Genomic DNA, 22,795 nt, shown 5'->3' with positions numbered 1-22,795 from the left:
ATTCGTTGTAAAGCAGTCTTACCATCAACCCCAGGACCGCTCTATTTAGATTCTTTTTAAAAGAGTGTGAATTTAAAGCTTGTGAAATTGATAGCCCTGGTGACCAAAGTTCCTTCTGTCATGCTGTCTGGAGTAGCTCACAACTGTGAGTGCCCACCTCAGGGCAGACACCCCAGACTGGTGGTATGTTCTATAACTGGATGTCACCAAGCCAGTAACTAACTAGATCACTATACCAGTCTTACCATGGAGTCACAGACAGTCCCCTTAGACCAGTGGTCCCCAACCTTTTTCGTCTGGCAAGTGCCAGCCGATGAGCCACGGAGGACCGTGGCGGTGGACGCCCATCCACCGAAATGCCGCCGACAAGCGGCAACGTCAATAGGCGTCGCTGCCGACAAGCAGCGTCATCCAGAGGCGTCGCCGCTTCTCGGCAGCATTTTGGCGGATGCTGGTCCACCGGCCAGTACACAGGCGCACTTAGACGCCCCGGCGGCCGCCATGGCACCAGCAGGCACCGCATTGGGGACCCCTGCCTTAGACTCTCCAGCCTATCTTGCCACCCACACAATCTGGATTTTGTGATAATGATCACTTAAACCCAAAATCACACCAGATCAGGTTTCGACCAGTCACTTACCCCAGATCAATTGGTATTCCAGCTCTTACACCAAAGACAACACTGCCAGCCAATTCATTAGTAAACTAACTATAGGTTTACCAGCTAAGAAAAGGAAATGGGAGTTATTGAGAGGTTAAAGCAGGTAAAATATATTAACAGGTGAGTCACACTCTGTAAGTCCAAATGGTGGCAGAGATGTAATAAACTGCCAGTTTCCCCCCCAAAATGTCAAGGTATCCAGAGGTGTCTCTGGGGATTTCTGTGTTTCATTTGGCACACTTCCCTGTAAAAGTCCAAACAATCAGAGAGAAAAGATCTTTCTTTGAATCCATATGTATATCTTCTTCTCACAGAAGATAAGCTGACAGTCTCTCTACCCACTTTGGCTTTTCCTTTGATGATGAGGGATAAGGAATGTGCTTTGAGTCTCTGACCTCAGGTCACCACACACAGTGGCTATTTGCTTTGAAATGAGCACCTTTTCTGATAAAATCCTTCATTAGCATTCCCCAAGGCTGCTTTGCTGTCTGATGAGTTATTTAGTTACAGGGATATTTACAATGGAAATGTTAGCTATTACATTAGAGCAGCAACAGATAAGTGAAAACAACACAAGTAACATTTCACTAGTTTTCATTAAGTTTAAACACCTAAATACACTCTTACATTTACACTCACTTTGATCTATACCAATACATAAGTAAAATTGCCCTGAATACACTCTAGCATGACCAGGTCAGCCAGCGTCACACACTCTAGCCACACAACTGGTATAGGATGGGCAGTGCAAGCTTCCTCACCCCCAGGAGTGAGAGGATAAGTCTCTGTCTCCATGCCTGTTTAATCCTTACCCTCTCAACACACTGCCAGCAAAGATGCCAGTTAGTGGTCAGGGAGGCAGTGATTTATGGACACCTCTCCATTGGAAAGTGCACTGAGACCCACCATATTAATACCACATTAGCACTGAATAGCCATCAATCAGCAAGCATTGTAGATCAGTGCTGGCCTAGGCTTACCTGCATCACCGGGGCATATGTACACCTCTACTTCGATAGAACGCTGTCCTCGGGAGCCAAAAAATCTTACCGCGTTATAGGTGAAACTGCGTTATATCGAACTTGCTTTGATCCGCCGGAGTGTGCAGCCCGGCCTCCCCCGGAGCGCTGCTTTACAGCATTATATCCGAATTCGTGTTATATCGGGGTAGAGGTGTATTCGGAACTATACTCCAGCTATGGAACCACTTCCTTCCTTCATTTGCATGTGGGAGAGACTTAGATTTTAGCAGTAGCTAAAGAAGTGATTTTTCTTAAACTCTTGGCTGAAGGGGAAAGCCTTCAGCGTATAGTGAGGGTGATCCATGTGTTTCCACGTCTGGTTTATTTAGTGATGTGAATTCTTATGTTTAAATGAAACTCTCTCATCAAAAAGTCAGTGGATGGATTCCATCCATCAGTTCAGAAGAAATGGCGTTTCTGGCTAGGACATTTTCACATCACCTTTCCTCTACTCAAAATTACTAAGATCCAAAAGGATCTAACTTCTATTAAGAATCACTTGTTAAAAGTTGTTGTTTGAAACAGACTTCTGTATTTCCTCAGTGCTAATACTTTGAGCCTTACTTTCAGAATTAGAAATGAGCTCAATCTTCGAGTAATAAAAAAAAAAGAAAAATCATACTCATGCTCTATTCTTATGAAAGATTGGCTGGGACACAGAGCCAACTCTCAGTGGAAGAGTACTGAAAAGCAAGCTCCCTTCCCCCAGAGAAATTAAAACACAACTCCTCCACCCACGGGATCATAAGGGGCTCAAATCCTGCTCTCCTGTTTGTATAGATGCATAGGCCCATTGACTTTCTCCTAACGCTTGGCCTCTCAGCAAAGAGTGTGAGTGAGTCACATGATTGTGCAATGAGACACAGAACTGATCTCATCCTCTCTTTATTAGGTATTGCAGGGTGGAGGTGAACTGAAAGTTTGCACAGCTCGTAAGTGCTTTGTGACCATATGAAAACCACTTGGGAAGGCTCTGAGGACACACCTGTATGGAATCCTGCCTCAACCCCTAGGTCTGCCGGGTGGGGTTTTAGGCTGACCCTGTAATCGATTTCGGAGACAGAGTATCTTTTGGAATTAACTCATTGATTTACAGGGACGGGCAACAGCAGGCTCTTGCAGAGATAGTTTAATGGAGGTGGAAAAACAGGTGGACATTGAGCCCTTGGGTCTAAAGACAGGCGTGTTCTCATGGGAACACTACAGCACACTGTAATAATAATTGGCTCTTTTCAGTGGCTCTTAAAGCACATCACAAAGGTTCTCAGTACCATTACAGACGCTCCCCGACTTACGCAAGTGTTCCGTTCTGGAACATCTTTCGTAACTCAAATTTTGCGCAACTCGGAAACGTATCTCTGACCATTATGCCCCCCCGCCCCCCCCCCCCCCAAAAAAAACAAAAAAAAAACAAAAATACCCAGACACTCCTATTTCTAGTTTACGGAACTTTTTCCGTAAGCTCAGATTTGCGTATGTCGGGTTTACGTAACTCGGGGAGCATCTATATCCCCATTTTTACAGATGAGGAGATGGGAAGCAACTTGCGCAGGGTCACCCAGTAGGCTAGTGGCCACGCTGGGAATAGAGCCTCATTCTCCTGAGTCCCGGTCCTGTGCTCCATCCACTAGGCCATACTGTCTCCTGGTATCTGGAAGGGTTCCTAACACACTTCTTCCATGCACACTGTAAACCACCTGTATGGATATTATGAGACTTTACTGGCTGAATAAACCCAGGAAGAATGAAAATAAAATCCTTCGTGCCTGTTTGGTCAGCACAGAAACATTGCTTGCTACTGGCATAGGACTTGCATTGGTCTGTATCCTGCATTGTAAGTCTTGTTTCTATTAATAAACCATCAGATCACGACTGTTGGTGTATCTAAAATTAATTCCCGGTGACATATTTGACATTTTGTCACTTGCAACCCCCATAATAAGAGCTAGAGTTTAAGGGAGCCCGAGCCTGCAATGCACTGTGAGGTGCTAAGTACCCTCGGTTCTGAGAGGATTGAAATGGAGTTGAGGGTGCTCAGCCCTTTGAAAGATTAGGCCCTGGGTTAGCAGCTCCGTGAGGGACCTGTGAGTGCATTTTGCCTATGTTTCAGACTGATCAACTTTAGGGGTTAAGAGGATTAGATCAAATTATTGGCTTAGCTACTTTACTACAATTACAGCCCAAATGTCAGTCTAAACCCACAGGCTTCATTAAATACACTGAAAACAAATCCTGCATCTCTTCTCTCCACGCCCATAACCTGTCCCTACATTAGATCCTTCCAGCCACGCAGGCTGAGTGTGGCCGCACTGTACTGCTGAGCCTCAAATAATCAAGATCTGCAAAAGTAAATTCCATGCTGAGCAAATAACCCAACAGACCTTTCTATAACCACACATACTGGGCATCAGACACCGCACTTGCCTGTGTTTGTGGGAGCGGGGATTAATTCAAGTACCTCCAGTAATGGGGGTGGCTATGCTAAAATTTGTGGAAGTCTATTTTCATGCTTCTATCCTACATTCTAGAGGGACAATCAGGCTTCCTGACCTATTTTGTGTGTCATAGCCACAGCATTGCATTGTATGAAGGAACAACTATCTGAGGAGATTGAGCTTAGAACTTCCCTAAACCTAATGTCCTTGGGGTTCCCCTGTTTCCTGAAGCCAGACCAATCTCAAACATCACACCTGCTCCCCATGTGGATGCACATGCAGACTGATCAGGTATAATCTGTTTAATTCCTACATTCATTCATTGCTACAGTCTGAATAGGAGGCTGGATCTTACTCAGAGGGACGGGCTCTGAGCTAATAGTTCTTCTGTTCTAAATTCTCCAACTGCTTCACTTTGGTAACTTTACACCGCCTCCTAATTTGTCAGTGTTCAATAACTGTGCTCTCCTGCTCAGCCGGACCCAGCATGCACTAGTTCAGGTGTCTACTGGAATCATTGTCCTCCTTACCAATTCCTTAGAAATAGCTGCTGCCCATCTGTTTCTGCCACACGGTCACTGGCAGGGCGTCAGAAATGCACAAACATCTAATGTCCAAGTGACTAATTCCTAGAGCCTTTGCTACCTGGAGGTGTGAGCCTGACAAGTGCTAGATGAACAGGCGTCCTCACCACAGGGGCTGACGCTGATTGGAGGCTATGCCAGCAGCCTTAGAGGAGGGGCCAAGTTATGAATGGGTCATGGAGACTGAATGCATGTCAGCAGAGCCTGTATTACTCTGTTCCTGTGCTGCACCTGAGAACGTCCGCCTCAAGGGCTGTTGAAACAGGAGAAATAAACTATAGACAGTCTCTGCCCCCTGAAGAAGGCCTTGGCCATGGAATGTTGTACTAAAGAAACCCAAAACAAACACAGTCAGTTATGGAGTCACCAGGTTGGCAGACCCCGAGGGGGAGACGCCAAACAATTTACACGACCTTCTAAAATGGGTCAGTCTCAATGTTTTTTTTTTTATAGCTGAATTAATAAGATGGGGTAATGCACCACACTGTTTCAGAGGCATTGGTTAGGAAGAGAAGCCATTTGGTTGCTTGGTAACGGACACAACAGCCCTACCCGGGATAAGTTACCCCTGAAGCCTGCACACTTTGATGCTATGAAAAGCAAAGCAACTGGCAGATGCCAGTACAGTGTCTCCATGAGACAACTCACTGAAGGGGCCTTAAGGCAAGTAGTAGACCATAAAAAGTCTTGCTGGGCGGGCTGGTATCTTTAGCATCAGACAAGTCCGCATGTGTGTACACACATTACAATTGTAGAAGCAATGCGCTGGTTGCTACTCAAATGATTTTCAAAGTGCTGTCAAAGTATTAACCAGTTAATACCAGTAGCTGGTTCTTGCACTCAGCTACAGCCTAGCTGAAGGCCTAATCCCGAAGGGTGCTGAGCGCCCTTTACTACTCATTTAAACCAGCACCTCTTGACTGCATTCAGTTCCATTTTTAAGTCAAACAGGGATGATGAAGTGCAGTTTCTCAATCTTAATGCTGACAAATCAAAGACAGCAGTGATCTAAGTTAAAACGTGTTGCCATTAGTGCCTACAGATGATGTGATGTTAATTGGCATTGGGCATTTAGCTGGGTCTGTGTAGATCTCCCCATTCTAGTAGCTGAAACAGAAGCTGCTTATTTTCATCATTTTTTTTCTAGATGTGACCGTCCAATGGATTTTTACTGTGCTCCAAAGGGAGTGGGGGATGGAACTGAAAAGTGTATTACAATACCCAGTGCAGGACTCAGAAAGGCCTTTTAATAGCTCAGTAATTAACACTTTTAAGCCCTTCGAAGCAGTCCTGTTCTGCTGAAGAAAGAGGCCATTTCCCTGATCAAAGAAAGCAAACTCACCTCTCCTCCATCACTGAGGAAATCTTTACTCCAGCCTTTGCCTGACGCTGGAGTTTCAGCTGTAGAGTCCAGTAAGCATCAGACCCAAGCGAAGAACTGGATGTGTATGAAGCCACTGCATTATATACATGCTGATAGATGGGAAGCAAATCTTTTTTCTTTCTTTTAATTGCCTGTTGTCTAAGATGTGCCGCTGCATGATGGATGGCAGAGTCCTGCCTCCATGGGAGAAGCAGGGAATGAATTAAAAGGAGGACCATTTGCATGATGGAGCAAAGATGGCATTTCCTAAACTGCCTCTCTCTCTCTTTCTGCCCAACTGTCTGGGCAGAGAATTATATCCTGGCCTCCAGCTTCAGGAGGAGTTTTGCAGAAGGCATGTGAAAGCCTGGGTTGTACATCCCTGCCAGAGAAAGGGTGCTTGAGGAAAGCAACCAAAAAATAAAGTTCTCATTCACATGCTGGCTTTCCAGCTCTGATCACCAGGCTGACACCTTTTCCAGAACCTCCTTGCATGGGTGACCTGGCATACTATCGTACTACCTGATAACCTGGCGCACCCCTAGCCTCTCATATCTAGACCCTTCCGTTATTCACAGCTCTTCCCTTTAAAAACAAACTCTTGTTAATTTTGCTGGTCACTCACTGTGTGCGTAGAAACTGTGTCACTGGAGAGAGAGTGAGATTAATTTGCTCCCTTCCCTTGCCCGGTGTGGAGAGAAGTGAGGTAGGTAGCTCGCTTGTGCTCTGTTTAACTCCTGCCATGCCAGGCAGCTTTTCTCTGAGCAACAGTCCTGCAAGGGGATGGATGGAACGGGTTGGTTCAAGCTCCTTTTCCAGCCCCATCAATGATGATTCCATTGCTACAGAAGAGAGATCGCTCTAAATCCAAGTTTGTCTGTATCCATCCTTTTCTTCACCACCAACATCCCTGGGTAGTTATAACTAGCCTTAGGAATTATTATGAGAGATTGTCAATATCCTCTCCTTATTTCCCCACAGCTCCTAGCCCTGTCCTTGGAAGCTGGTCGGGGTGGGGACTCCACTTTGCAGAGTGGCAGGTGTCTTTATGGAGCTCTATAAATATTTCATACCAGGATTGTGATTAGAACACAGTTTGGCCTCTGTGTGGACGGGACCAGACTATGGTACAGGACAGTTGTGGCTCCATCACATTACAATAGGGGGGAGTGAGGGATAGCTCAGTGGTTTGAGCATTGGCCTGCTAAACCCAGGGTTGTGAGCTCAATCCTTGAGGGGGCCACTTGGGGATCTGGGGCAAAATCAGTACTTGGTTCTGCTAGTGAAGGCAGGGGGCTGGACTCAATGACCTTTCAAGTTCCCTTCTAGTTCTAGGAGATGGAATATCTCCATTTAAAAATAAATAAATAAAAAATAGCCCAACATGGCTACCTTTTGTAGAGCAGCAGTTATTCTACTGCAATAGCACCGAGAGGCTCCAGTGAGGATTGGGGCCCATTGTGCTAGGCACTTTACAAACTGGTCCCTGCCCCAAGGAGCTTCTGACCCAGACCCATGCTAGTATGGTTATTCCACTCTGGCCTGGGTCATAGATAACCGATGTGCTACTGAAGAGATTCTCTACTAGGGTTTCTATAGGGGTCTCCCTGTTTCAGTACTGAATTCCTGTGCTTGCAATAAAGGCCAGTTCTTTTCCAGGCCTCTCTCTCTGGTGGAGATTCTAGCCCTGTTTGTCACTACAGAAGTGAGACTTGCGAGTTGACAGAGCAGCATGTAATGAAGCCTCATCACAGGCTGAAATGCCAATAATTGAATGAATCAAGGCGTTGCTCTCCCCAGATGTACCTGACATTTAAGGGCCAATGACCTTGGAAATGATTATAAATAGCATGTAACCTATTAAACGCTTATCATGAAGTTGTGATTTTTTTCCCCCCGTCAGTTATTTTAATTGCAAGCTGAATTATTCTCAAGTCCCCACGCCCATTATCCTACACTCGCCTGGTATGAAATGCCTCTGACTCTCGTTGCATGGAAATACCAGCATCCTGTGAAATGTAACAGAGTCTCACTATGCTCAGACTGAGCTGTGTTGTGTAAAGCTTTCGCCCGGGCGCTCTGGGAGCGCGGCCTAGGCGTAATGTATGCTGAAGCTGAGCTTTGTTCAGTGCATACACGGAGCTCGCCCGGTTAAGTTTCCTTGCTGGCTGGCTCTGTGGTATTTGCACTGGCATCTGCTCATTAAACATACAGCCGTGGTGTTTGTGTTCTGGAGATCGGTGACTGGCTAGGCAGGGTATGTCATGCTCCAGTGAGCTCTCCTCCTCAGCCTGCCAGTTTGACAAAGAACTGTGTTTACTAGGTGCAGTAACTTCAACTCCAGAGGGGCTGTGGCTTCTGGAGCTGGGTCTGAGCCAGCCCCATTCCCTCCCCACCTTCACAGCCAGGCACCTCCCCTTTTTGGGTGGGTTCGGATACAAATCTGGAGCTATCTTTGCAGTTGAGGCCATCTGTCTGCCTTCCTAAAGCTGAGTGGGAGGATTAGCTATTAAATTAAATGTCCTTGGTGGCTTGAACAAGCCAAGTTGATTCCTTAGCTGAAGTGCTTCCTTAGGAGCCCTGGACAGCTGGGTTTTAAGTGCCCCATTGCTGCTAAACTCTGTTTCTAAATCAGTTAATGAATGTCTGTGTCCTGGGCGTGCCTGTCTAAGGAGGAGCTGGGCAGCAGCCTTTAATGTCCTGTTCTGAAGGCGAACATGAGAGAGAAGGGGGGAGTCAGTGGTCAAATGAGCTTGTTCACCCAACACATCTCACCTTTATATCAGTTGTGGGGGTAGGGGAGATGCGGCCTCCCTCTTGACATGGAACAATCCTGGGACAATCTGGCCACTTCCCTAGTGAGCTACTTAACTTGGAGACGGGCCCTGACCCAAATGCCCCTGGACTGTGGTAAAATTCAGATCTTTGTGGTTGACGCTCATTTCTCTATGGGGCTGAACCAAAATCTCAGATCCAGAAACCCCCAAAAGTTGGGGAAGTTCTGATCTGGATCCAAACACTGTGGCTCAGGCCCATCTGCTGAGATGGCTGTTCCCCATGGCAGTTGGCTGGTCCATTACTCTGGTCAACGTGGTGGAAGGATTGGGTTATACAATCGATATTTCCTTCCACGTCAGACCTCCCAGTATGTCTCCCTCCTGACTGCTTTCTGGGCTCCCTCTGCTGCTCTTTGCTCTCACCTCTGGAGTCCTGCAGGGCCCACTCCGCTCCTGGGAGTAGCTGGACAACGCTACAGGCTCCACTTCACAAGAACCCTGAGGAGAACCTGCCTGGTGTCCTCAGGCAGAGTCCAGGCCTTAGGCTGCTCAGTCAGGGCTGGGAGTAGATGGGGAAAGGGTCTGCTGGGCCCCTTCCCTGCCTCTTGGTTCTAGAAGGTGGGCAGGCCTTGGAGCCTGGCCTTTCCTGCTGGAATTGAACCCGTTGTCTCCCTACTCTGGTGTGGCATATGCACACCCCATTGTGTTCTCCAAGAGAGATGGATGGGAAAACAAGTGGCTGGCTGGATGGAGTGTAATCCAGGGTATGCATAAGGGGTGCTGGGAGGGAGAGGGAAAGATGCCAGGGAGCTGGCTACGGTTCTCCTGGGAAGGCATCTGCTGTCTGCTTGTCGAAGTAGTATCTGCAGCCTTGTGGTGGTGGAGGATTCATCTCTGCCCCTCGATAACCAGAGAGTAATAGCAATGTAGCCCCCTCCTGTGGCCGCCGCCACCTTCAAACGACCAGAAGATGTGGCCACTCCCCTTGCCCTAGTAGCCATTCCTTTCCTGCCTCAGGCACAGACGCTGTAATTCTCTGCTCCCCTCTGCTCCCCTGTTTGCTGCTGGGCCTAATCCACAGGTATGGTCCTGATCTTCAAGGGCCTTAGCAGGGTGGAACCAGCCTGCTTCAGAGTCACCTCTTGACCCACTAAGACAGCTGTGTTTATTGAGAACGCAGAAAGCAGGATGAAACGTTCACAGCCCCGGCGTTCTTGGTGCTGCATCCTACCCTGTGGCATATCCTAACAGGAGACTGGAATGAGCTCTAGGCCATCTGGCTTCTTGCCCTTCCGCAAAAGCCTTCCCCCTCGTGCCCAGATACTGTGGTGATGGGCACAGCACAAGAACTTGAATAGAACAAAACAGCGGGGCAGGAGGCAAACTGTTTCACTGGTTGAACTCCAGGATGACGAGCAGAATCCATTCTGATCCCTTTTTCTGCTGTGGTCTGCCCCTAGACACTAAGATGATTGGTGTCTATTAAAAACTTATGTGAGAGAGATTTCCTCTCTTCTAGAAAAGTAAACAGAGGTTCACCTTTTCTCCTACAAAAGGATACCTTTTTTGTGTGTGCTCTATAAGCAGAGAGATTCTCACTCTGTCTTGTCTTATGGTATATGTACTCTTAAAGTGCTGCAGCAGCACTACAGGGTAGATACTGCTGCGATGGGAGAGACATACCGATGTCCATATCAGTTTTCAGTGTCGAGCAGCCCTTAAACTCACTGGTTGCATTGTATAGTGTGTGTTTGAGAGATCAGAGACTGGGTTTCTCAGTCATTAGCAAAGATCATTGTATAATCCAGGTTTCACAGGCAGGATGGAGTAGTGCATAGTGATACCGGACAAAGCAAAGCACAACTGTTTTCACTAAATGGAATATGTAAAAATGAGATGTTTAGGATGACCATAACATCCAGGGATTCTTTTGAATTGTATTTGGAAGTCTTACATGTTGTTGTACCGTTAAACATGAGGCACAATGAACCAGTAGTATATCAATCTGAGTAGAGATGTATTCATTAATTTATACAGTTCAGCTGCAGCATTGGTTCTAAGAATCTAAATGAATTGATGGCACAATAGACTTCTGTATGAAATGAGGTCAGGCATGTAGAAATCTGAATGAGGACTCTGCATGGTGGGGGCTGTGGGACAATAATAACTTCAAACGCCATATGTTTCCTGGAGACCCTCAAACATGCAGATCCAACCTTAGCAGATGTGGAATATAACATCATAGACTTAAAGGCAGTGCCAGCTTTGGAGATTAATTCTGTTCCCCCTGGGAGGAAATTGTGTTCCCCTGAGGGACATACAAAGATTAGTATTAGCAAGTATCAAGCATCCAAACAGTCAACTTGAATCTTCTCTTGTGTTCTACAGCCTTTTGGGGAAGCTGGCCCATATTTGGGGTTTTTAACTAAGCTTGTTTAACCCGCTAGTCAGGGTCTGTGTGTGAACTTGTCCGCCTTCTGTGCCCCATCCACAGGGGCTACAGGTCTGTCATAGCACTCGGCTTGAAGGTCTGTTTTTTTAGCTTGAGCTGTAGCCTCATGCTTTTAGCCCTGGAGTTCCCTGCTTCAGTTCCCAGGGTTGGCCAAGATGGCACCCATCACATGAGAGGGGTTCTTCTGGGATGTGAACTGTTTTGAGAATACGTGGGGTGAGTTTCCTCTGTCCAGAGGGGATGTGTGATCCATTGATCTGGTTTCAGAGTAACAGCCACAAGTACTCCTGTTCTTCTTTTTCCATTGATCTGGGTCAGTGTGTTACACATCTCTCTCTGTAGAGATGCGAAAGGTCTCATCTCTCTAGCTGAGCAGTGGGGTCACATGTGCCACCTCTCAATGCATCACTTTTGGTGGTTTGCTGGTTCTCCTCTCTGCATCATGTAATGGCCGCTTTAGAGATTGGGTGTTTCTGTGTGTTGTAGCAGGGCTTCTCTCCTCTCTCAGTGCATTCTCCCAGCTCCTATTGCAAGTAAGAGGAGGTGTGTGTGTCAGGGGCAGGGAGGTGGTGTGTGTGTGTTGGGGGCAGGGAGGGTGTGTGTGTGTGTTTGTAGGCTTGGAGTGTGGTTTTAGGACTCCTAGATCAGCCTTTCTCTTACAACAGTGATGCGAGAAACTTAAGGGCTTGTCTTCATTGCAGAGTTAACTTGGACTCTTTCTTGGGTATTACCCCCCAACCCCGCTCTCGTTCACACACAGACTCTTACCTGAATGTGGTGATGTTTTCGAACCAGACTAGCTGGCCAGCCCTGGGTTATAGGCTAACACTCAAATGCTGCTTATGCTTGGGCTGGTTAATCTGACCGCTTTGTGGTGAGGACACAGGCTAACCCATCTGAGAGCTGATATTCCTCCAGTGCCTTCCCGCAGTTCACTTCCCCACCCCATGTGCCCAGAAAGATAGACACGTTCTCCCACAAGTCACTGGGAAAGAATCACAGAGCTACTCATCTTACTGCAGTGCTAAGAACCATGAGCTATGACCCCAGAAATCCTAGGGCCTTGCACAGTGAGTGCAGCGCCAGCGTGGGGGACACAGTAATTTGAGTCTGGTTGGCAGTGTGGCCGCTCACACCCAGGCTAGACTTGAGCACTGATCACCTGAATGAACTCTGAGGGAAGACATGGCCTAAGGCTAGAAGCCAGTTAACAAGGACAGATTTTATCAGGCGTCTCTCCATGTCCTAGAAGTCATTGCCCCAGTTCACACAAACTGGTTCTTGTTGATAGTTTCAGCACAGCCTAGAGACTGAATGGCCACAGAGGCTGTCCCCGTTCCAGTCTCACCAGGGCAGGAGAGAATCCAGTTGGTGGGATATTGTGGTGAAGCCTGCAGAACTGCTCCTCCCACAGTTATATTTTGTCAGCCCCAAAATCTGCAGCACATTGAAATGTTTAACGTGGGGAGTCTGTGAAATAGGGTTTAGGACCAAACTAAATGGCTCAAGAAATGCTGTTCGAGGTAGGGTGGGGTTGTGAGTGGAACACTGGACTGGGCCGTGGCTGTGACTAGATTTCTCAAACCTATGCTGAGTGTTTCAGTCTTTGCCGTGGATGGTGCATCTGATGCTTCTCCTGACAAGTGTTTCACCTCTTCATCTCATTACCCAGATTCCCCATTCACATTCCTTCTTCCCCAGACACAAAAGAACCTTTTGCCTTTGCGGGGCTAAGGGCTGGAGAATGCAGTGTGTGTTGAGATGCTGCTCTCTCATTTTGGGATCCCAGCTCAAGTCGTAGGTGTCTTGATGCTAAATCAATGCGCCTCCTTTCCTGAAAATCCATCCGTGGTGCAAAACCACAGCCTAGCGTTTGCCCTTGTGTTGAAGCTCTGAGACAACAGGCGGAAACTCCCAGAGGAAACAGGAGGAAATGCTGATGAGAATCATAGTTACAGGAATGTTTTCAGTCTGGCTGTTTTATGGCTGCTCTACTCAAGACTAGAAAGCTTGTTCTTGATGTGATCAGCCCCTTAAGATCATAATGCATTTAAAGTGCAACTCTCTCCTGACAATGTAAAATTGGCATCTCAATATTCACCAGGCCTACTCCTGGTGAGTCTGCGGTCTCCTGCCTGTGCCCTGTGGATGGTATAACAAGGCTTTACCCCTGTTAGCCCTGCAAAGTTTTTGAGAGAGAGCAGGAGTCTGTTCTGGTATGTGCACCATTGGGAGGATTGTTCACCAAGATCTAATTACAGGGTTGGGCCGTTACACCTATGCAAATCCACTGAAGATAATGAGGTTACACAGATGTGGCTGAGGCTGGAATTCAGTCTGATGAGCCTTTTATTGGTCATGCAAGGAGGAAGAAAGCCCAGCTTGCATGCTCGGACCCCTGGGCGAGTTTGCAGGACTAGGAATTAGGAAAAAACAAAAAAATCTTTAGTTGTAGACAAGTATATCTCGATTTGGAGTCACTGAGACCCAGTGCAAATGGATGGCATTGTTTATAGGGTCAGTCTTCAGAGTAGAACTGTGTGATTTAGATTGGGACATGTTGAAAGTGTTTAGACTCTTAAGGCATAGTTTATTCACCTAATAAAGATTGCAATCAGCATCACTCTCATACCATTTTGCTGCTACTTTAATCACCTTGTCCTACACTTTGAGTTCTTTGGAATGGGTGTGGTGGAGGCTAATCCCATATTTATTTGTGGCCTGTTTTTTCCAAATTTTAGGAGTACAAACTACAAAAGGAGATCTGACGAGAGATTGATGTAAGGAGACATAAAGGGAAATGCCATCAAAGCTGTGAAAAGAAGAGCTCTGTGTAGCTCGAAAGCTTGTCTCTTTCACCAACAGAAGTTGATCCAATAAAATATCACCTACTGTGTGAAAAGAAATACACATTTCAAAGGCTTGTTATGGTTAGATAAACAGCTCTGAAATGGCATTTTGCTGTTATGCATGTTTGCTCTGTAGACACCTGTCTGAGTTAGTGCTGAGAAAATGCAGTCAGTGTATTTACTAGGATCATAGCAGCCGTGGAGAATATCAATTGCTCTCATCAACTTGACTCCCAAATTCAAATGCTAGAATCTCTCTGGTCGATGATGTACAAGGCAAGACTCAAGATGGTTGTCAGATACAAAGATGAGGCTGTATTGCTAGCAGGTACAAAAGAAATCGTTAGATATATGTCCTGAGCAACTCTTGACATCAAGTCATCGATAAAGGGAACACTGAGAACTTAGTGCTTGGATGTCCAGGCACGCGGCGTCTTGGGTCTCAGGTCTGAGAGGCTAGCTTTTCAGACTATAACCAAGGACCTCGTTAAATGTGAGACCTTACAGGAGGCCGAGCACAGGGTTGGGAGACGGGAGGTGCTGAGTTCTAATCCTGGCTCTATCACTTAATACGTCCTGGGCCTTTGGACAAGTCACTTGCCTGCTCTGACCTTCCATCTCTCCATCTGTACAGTGGGGTGAGGATACTCCTTGCCTAGAGATAGTCTGAGACTGAATAGTTGGAATGCAGGTTTGAAATGAAAGGTGCTGTATAAACTTAGGAGCATTATCAAATGCTCCATATGGCCAGGCAGTGTCTAGTGAATGACAAGAAGGATCCAGAAACAGACCTGGTGCCTGAGATTTTTATGGACTAACAATGTTTGTCAGTAAAGGACTGCGCTGATTCTGCCTCTGACATTTACTCTTTTCTCCCCGCACAGGCTATGAGCATCAGCAAAGCCATCAACACACAAGAAGCACCAGTGAAAGAGAAACATGCCCGCAGTATCCTTTTCCTTAGCAAAGACGGTGACCCCTGCTTCTCAGAGCCCAGTACTGTGGCCAGTTTTCAAAAGGAGCTTTGTAATCTCATGGCCAGATTTCTCTACACATCATCACACAATTCCCAATTAGATCTCATACTTCAGGGTGTCTTTTAATTGCCCCGGGGATCAGAAAGGAATTTGCCAATAGATGATGGGGTTTTGGGGGAGTGGGGCAGGTGGGGAGGAGATCTGCCTTCCTCTGAGTCATAGGTTTCAGCTGGGGGTAGGACACTGGACTTGACAGACCATTGGTTTGATGTGGGATGGCTTGTTATATGTTCCAGTGTCTTTGCTGTGATCAGTAAACATGCAGCACAGGGAGAAATATAACATAAAATAATTTTCAACCACTCGCTGACAAAGAGCAGGAGCTGGGGACAAAGTGGGCTGAGGCAGTTCTGCTCTTTCCGTTGTTTGCAGGGACATGGGGCTGCACTTGGATGTCCCACTGCCTGCAACACACTCCATTCCCAGGCCATCATTTTGGTGTGCCGTCACACCAGGGTCCACCTTGAGGCCCTTTGTAAAAATAAAATGTAACATAAATTTGTGATTTGTGTTACTCAAATCCTGGCTCTTTTGATGAGGCGAGAGTCGTAATGAGAAGCTGATTGAGATAAAGGAAACATAGATAATCAGCATGTCTGATTGGAATGGCTGCCCTGAGTTTCTACCTGTTCAATTAGCCTTGACATCTGGAAAGGAATTATCTTGGGAACTCATCATGAGAAAGGAGCATTTACTTTCTGGTCCTACGCTATTGGCCTCCCCCTGCCCAGCAGCTCCATCCTCAGCTGGAAGTTCTGCCACGTTCTGCACAAAGTCCTGAGAGACGGCCATCCCAATGTAAGTGGCTCCTTTCCTTCTGCTTAATAATCGTGTACTTTGCATTCATAGAGCGTGTCTATTCCGTAGCTTTCAAAGCCCCTCATAAAGGAGGCTCCCCATCTGGCAGAGAGGGAAACTGAGGCACAGAAAGGTGAAGTGACTTGCCTGAGGGCACATGGCAAGTCAGTGGCAGATCCAGTAGTAGAACCCAGGACTCTTGGCTCCCAGTTGCTGGGGCTGTAGGTTAGACTCTGAGTGCATAGGAGAGGGTAACCCATGCTCTCTGTTGCCGCTTGCTGGCTGATGGGAGGGCAGAACTTTCCACCATCATAGATGAGCATGTGCCCTACTTCACCAACCTGGCGGAAACCTGGAGAGGCATTTAAAAAGTCAGAGGGAAGAGAGGTATCAGAAATAGGAGAAAGCGTGTCTGGCTGGCCCAGCGACATTTTACAGTCTGGGCAGCGGGTGCAAGGTCTTCTGTGCTTAAGGAAGCCTTTGTGGGCTGCAGCATTTACTGGTGTATTTCTGCTGCTGAACTCCCTTCATTTCCTCTGCTGTGTATTAACACACTCCTCCAGTGAGGATCATTAATGTTCACCTCACATATATTCCAGAGCTGTCCTCCCTCACTGCTCCATGCACCACTTCCTGGAGTCGGCGCCTGGCCCTCCAGCGAGTACAAGGCTACAATTCACTGGCGAGGCCCGGCTGCGATCAGCTGTGTCGTCTGTGAATGCCGAGGACCTTGCTGGGGTCTCCTGTTCCAGTACCACCCCTCTGTTGTGAACGTTTAATGCAGCCGTGAGCTTGAGGAGGAGGCTTCTTCCTGGCAGCTTGTAGGCTAACCACAGAAGCTGATACAGTGTTGGCTGATCGTGTTGAGAGATATTCGAGCTTTGGGTTTTAAATACATAGATCACTAGCTTCCAAAAATGGTGTTAATCTTCACTACATTCAGTTTAGTAAATACTGAGTAAAGCAGTCCCCCATCATAATGATTATATATAGGCACGTGCCTAGTGCTTTTAACTTGTAGATTTCAAAGCACTTCTTGAAAGTGGGTGCCATTTTTCTTGTCTCATAGTTGGGGAAACTGAGTCACAGTGAGATTGTGACTGGCCCAAAGTCACAGAAGCAGAAGTGGGATTAGCACCTGGGTCTCCTGACTTCTAGTTCCCTACTCTGATTACTAGACCTGCTTCCCAAAAAGCATTGAGTTTAAAGTGCTCTGTTCTAACAGATCCTTTAAGAATGTACACACCTCTTTCTTGGAACAGCCCCATTGTTTTTAGACTGAAACTTCAGCTCAGTCTCCACCTTCTGTGGACAAATGGGATCCATTTCTGGTTTCTGCTAGAGGACCAGAGCCATCAGATCCATCCCTCCAGTCAAAAATCTTGTTGCCACTTTGAACCAGTTAAAATTTCCCCCTGGAATTTCCTTGTGTTGCTTCCTCGCAATAGGCCAGCAAAGGGGGAACTGACAAATCCAGATCTGTACGGTGCAACAGACAGGGCTGAGAGCGGGTTGTAGACTGAAGTTTGGGAGGGGCAGTTCAGGGCAGGCTTGTCTTGATCCTCTTTTTTCCCTCCCCACCCCCATGCCCCTGAGCACACCGGCTGTATGTCTGACCCCTCTGCCTTTTTTCCCAGGTTCTTCAAGACTGTCAAAGATATCGGAGTAATATCCGAGAGACAGGAGACCTGTGGGTGAGTTGCAACAACGGACTGTGCTGGCCACTGAAAGCCTTACATTGAAAAAGGGGTAGAGCAGTCAGGCCTTTGGTGAAGTGCGGGGAACGGGGGTGTCTGCTGGTGAATGCTTTGTTTCTGAGTGGGCGTTGAAGGGTTCTGTGCTGTGGTACGAAGGCTTTTGAGTGGTAGTTGGGTACTATGGAAATAATTAAACATCACCTTAACGCCTGTAATCCCTAAACTGTAATCCCTAAGTAGCAAGGATTGCTTCACCTACCGTTGAAGTGCGGCCATCTTGAGGGGTGAATGGAGCGCAGGAGCTTTGTGTTACACAGCAACTCTAGGGGAGTTTAGGACAGGAGATGGGAGAGACTGTTGCATCTAACTGACACTGCAAAGGGTAGTAGGAGGGGATGGGAGAGGGTAGGTAGGCTAGGAATGCAATTGCCTAAATTGGAACTTGTCCATATTCTTCTCACGTTTGGATCATGAATAAAATGAAAGTCTTTTCCACCTTTGTCAGGGGATTGGAAGCGATTTACCCTTTGGAACTGAGCCAGTGATTTCTTCTTCCTGATGGGTCTAGAAATGTGGTTCTGTGTTTGTGAAGGAGAGCTGTATTTAGAGGCATGTGAGGTCCCGCCCTACTGTGCCCACAATTACATTTTTCTTCCTGGTCCTTTGGAGGCCAGATCCTCAGGTGGCAGAAATCAGTGGCGCTCATTTGACTTCAGCAGAGCTGTGCCTGTTTATACCAATGGCAAATCTGGGCCAAAGTTTGGAGACACTCCTCTCTTTGTTGGCTGAGTCCTGTTCAGCTGGGTGGGAAGATGACTGTTTAGTGTCACCCACAAGTTTTGTAATGTTTTCCCAATATTCCTTGGCAGGGGCACTTGCACGACAGATATGGGCAGCTTGTGAATATTTATACCAAACTTCTACTCACCAAGATATCCTTTCACCTAAAGGTAATTCCATCTCCCACCCCTTCGGAAATGTTGACAGATTTTTGCTACAAAGCTGCTGTTCTCTTTCTCTTATTTGTTGAATTCACACTGTTCTGAGAGCGGGTGTGAATACTAGATTAGGAAGAGCCATTATTGAGCAGGGATCTTAGCTTGAAATGTACCTATGTGTCCGGAGTGGAGGTGTGGGACCTGCCATAAAAATATTGCTGAATTTATGAAGACTTTTCTTTTTGAAGCATCCTGACTTTCCCCCAGGCCTAGAAGTGACGGATGAGGTGCTAGAAAAGGCTGCTGGGACAGATGTGAATAACATGTAAGTTTCCTTTTAGGTATTTAAAACCTTCTACAAAGCATAATGACTCTCTTTGTCCTGAGCACCATTCATGTAAATGGTGCATCCTGTCAATGAAATACTCCACATTAAAGTTCAAAGTGCTCTGTGTTGGAGACACAGGCCAGCTTATTTTATTAGACTGATAAAGCCATAAAATGCATCATAAATCTGAGTGAGGCAAACAGCGTCTTTGCACAGAAGGACCTTTGCAGAGTGCTGCATGAGCTGTGAGCGAGACTGTTGTTTATCATTTATAAGTGGCAAGATGGTGCTAGTGTAAAGGTAAGCACATGCTGATGATATTCCTCCTGCAGGGAACTTCAGCCTGAATCCACATCAGCCAACCCTTCCAGCCATGGGCCAAAGTGCAAATAAGCAAAGGCCTGATTTTCAGAGGACCTAAGTACCTGCAGCTCTCATTGGAGTCCTGGGTGTTCAGCACCTCTGAAAAGCGGGCCCCAAAGTTCTATCATCTTAAGCAGCGCATCAGGAAACAGTCAGATCTGTTAGATTCTTTCCAAAGGGAGGTGGTGGAAGCCCCTTTCCTTGTCTCTTAAGACTGGACAGAGCTGTGGAAAAGACCCTGTCAGGAACAAGCTGGGGTGGGAGGGTTTGCCTAGATGGCCCAACAGGGACAGTCCACCTATCTACCTCTGACTTCTGTGATCCCGATACCAAAGCCCATTTGTTAGGCAGATGGCATCCAGGACCCTGTGGTAAGAATGCCCAGATAGCTGCTTCCCAGAAGTCCCTAGGGGCCAGTGGCTGACTTTCTCTTCTTCTGTGTGCACCAGAATGCAATGAAAAGTAGCCCAGTGGCTCCACTCCCAACCTCATCTCATTCTGTTTGGGAACCCTCAGGAAGTGACTTGCATACTGTAAGGAGGGGGCTGATAGTCCAATCCACGAGCAGGATGGGGTAAGGGGGAAGAATCTGCTTCTCTCTCCGTGGATGTGTTGGCCCTCTGCAGCATCTTGGGTCCTAATGGCAGTGTCTAACGGGTGATAATAGAACAGTACTGTGCACGGGTGCTGGGGGAAAGAGATTACAGCGGTCTATGGTCCTGGCCCCAAACATGCACCTTCCTCTGTGTTACCACCGTGGTTGATAGCCTTTACTGTAGAGTGCTTTAGTATTTTTTGACGAAAGGGCACACAGTGCTGTAGTAATAACTGCTTCTCCGGGGATGAGGGAGGAAGAAAGTTTTGTGTGTTAGCATTGCAGGAATGCTTTCCATCCCAATGACAACACTGCAGTACTAAACATAAGACAGCACCCTACAGTCATGGCCCCCAAACACAATGGAAACCCAGGGCAAGTTGTGTATCCCTCTGCACTGTTACTGCAGTATTACCAAGAGTTTATCTAGTACTGTAGTAATCCTCTGACTTGCTGGGTGGCAGTTAGGTTTGTATTTATAGCCTGCTTGCTACCCCGGCACTGTGTGCTGATAGTAAAAATAAATGACTGGAGCTGTGGTCTGAACAGTGCAGCTGACAGTGTCGTGAAGGCATCTTACAATACTGTGCTGTACAATACTACAGCATCTTTTTTAATAAGGGTTTCTATGCGGATCCTGACCTTGCTCTTCGTGTAACACAATGGGGGGATTTTGTTTTTTCAGCTTTCAGCTCACAGTCGAGATGTTTGATTACATGGACTGTGAACTCAAACTCACAGAGTCAGGTAAGCAGTGTGACGCTGTCCCCTACTGTTTGCGGTATTTTCTCCAGGCTGATGTTAGTTTCTAGTCTCGGTCAGTAATCAAGTTAAGAACTAGTCTTTTCTCATCTAATAATGAGATCCATAGGTTTTTAAAGTAGTCTTTCAGCTTTGTTTGCTTATAACCACAACTGTCTAAACAGGCCAATTTGGGGAAGATATTTAACAATCTGACTGCTTGTAGCAAACCTATATTGGCTCTGAACGATGACAAACCATGTGTGGTAGTGCTGGGAAAAGATGTATTTTTATTGCTCATTGATACAAAGATGTTAATTACATGCATTACACAAAGCTTTTATTCCCAGAAACCGGAGATTGCAGTCAGTAATGTATTCTTTATAAATATTCATTTCCCTTTCTGAAATGTCCTCTTTGAGAGCTGAAGGGCTCGGCAAGTGGAAACAGCGAGGCTGCTTTTAGTTACTTGCCTGGTCTCATTCTGAAAGAATTTTTGATGACTTAAAATTTTTGTTTTTTATTTTTTTAACCAGCCAGGAACGTGCAGCTGGAGAGGGGGCAGGAAACGCAATATATTCTAATGGTCTTCACTTCCCGAGTGACTAAAAACACTTGATTCTCTTACTGTCTCCTCCAAGATGGTTGTAAATGATCCAATTATGCTGGGGGGGAATTAAAACTGCCATTTTATAGTCACAAATACTTGAATCTGAACACAGAGGAAGTTGAAGTTGAATATTCTGGCTGGATTTCTGTAAAAGAAATGAATAATTTTCTGACCATTGATGACATGGGGTTACAAAATCTACAATAATGGCAATCCAGTCTCATGGACAAGGCATGAGACAATTCCAGCATGGAGCAGGAGGGAATCTTATACCCCCTTTGTTCTCATCACCTTTCACAATTGGTTACCTGCCCCGTCTTCCTTTTGTAGCATCAAATATTGGCTGCTGCTTGAGGAGAGATATCTGAGCAGGTGGAACGGTGTGACAGAACAGGTGTCTTACATTGAGAATAAAAGCTAGGGAGGTTCTGCCCATCTCGGTCTCAGTATCTTTAACCTCAAGTGCTCGGTGCCAACCAGCCCCTGGAGAGAACCCAGGTAGTTCATAAGTGACTCTGACTCGCAGGAAGAACTCTGGAAGTTCTGATCCCAAGGAGGGGCAGCTGCTTTGCTCCCACTAGTCTAGTTCAGCTGCACTGGCCTTGCATGTGAACTAATAGTTCATTCCACTTGTGGTAGGTAGAGACACGGACTTTGTAGTTAATTATAAAGCTTTGTAATCCAGGTAGCACGCTCCACTCTGCCCAATGGCAAGTTGAGTAAACAAAGACACTAGGGCTCCAGCTGCAGGCTCAGTCAGGGTTACCATATGCTGCTTCCCCAGAATGACACCAAGTCTGTACCTATCTGATCCAAGATCTTGCTAGCCACCCCAACAGCACTGCAGTGGCTTTTAACTTGTCATACTGTAACCTGACACTGGGTAAAGACTTAATCTGTGCAGGTCTCGCCCCCTGGTCCCGATTTGATTCTGCCTGGTAGCAGTAGATAGACGCAGGCAGGTGTTGTCTGTGATCTGCCCAGTATTAGAAGCCAGAGCTCCTGCGTCCCAGCCCAGTATCTTAACCAGGAGGCTGTTCTTCCTCTCATGGGAGCAGCCTGTCAGTGAGACGCTTCTATCCTGCCTGAACATGCCCCTGGGCAGCCTGTATTTAACTGTACCTCTGACTAGATGAAACCATTGCAGAGTCCTAACCCCACTTCCTCCTGCAGTTCTCAGACAGCTCAACACCGCCATGGCCGTGTCTCAGATGTCGTCTGTTCAGTGCAGGCTGGCTCCTCTCATCCAGGTGATCCAGGACTGCAGCCACCTCTATCACTACACTGTCCAGTTAATGTTCAAGCTCCACGCCTGTGAGTCACCCACTGTGCATGATTTCCTGAAGCTCTGCCCCTCTGGCGTCTGAACTCACTGTCGCATCTGCCACTTGCAGACACCACTGCACCTGTGGCAGTTCAGCTTCTCTGGCTGCTGGGTTAAAGCCATTAACAGGTGCCAACCTGCAACAGCTTCATGTTTATAACACTGAGCTGGCTTTGTCTGCGGCACTGAAATGCTTTCAGTAGCTTGGCACCCTTCACCTC

The 22,795-nt window shown here is 46.8% G+C and overlaps 1 protein-coding gene across 1 annotated transcript in view; it reads left to right on the top strand.

Annotated features, from left to right (window-relative positions):
• Positions 1–22,795, top strand: part of HIP1R (huntingtin interacting protein 1 related) — a 58,166-nt gene that overhangs the window by 11,827 nt on the left and 23,544 nt on the right. Inside the window, exons 2-8 of the mRNA XM_054006516.1 lie at positions 15,028–15,091; positions 15,836–15,978; positions 17,616–17,672; positions 18,545–18,625; positions 18,862–18,938; positions 20,585–20,646; positions 22,424–22,564. Coding sequence (XP_053862491.1) covers positions 15,028–15,091; positions 15,836–15,978; positions 17,616–17,672; positions 18,545–18,625; positions 18,862–18,938; positions 20,585–20,646; positions 22,424–22,564 — 625 coding nt within the window. The remainder of the gene's footprint in view (positions 1–15,027; positions 15,092–15,835; positions 15,979–17,615; positions 17,673–18,544; positions 18,626–18,861; positions 18,939–20,584; positions 20,647–22,423; positions 22,565–22,795) is intronic.

The sequence above is a fragment of the Malaclemys terrapin genome, chromosome 16 (assembly GCF_027887155.1).
Source record: "Malaclemys terrapin pileata isolate rMalTer1 chromosome 16, rMalTer1.hap1, whole genome shotgun sequence".
NCBI lineage: Eukaryota > Metazoa > Chordata > Testudines > Emydidae > Malaclemys > Malaclemys terrapin.
Note: the sequence above shows the minus strand (reverse complement) of the source record. Positions and strands in the feature narration are given on the sequence as shown.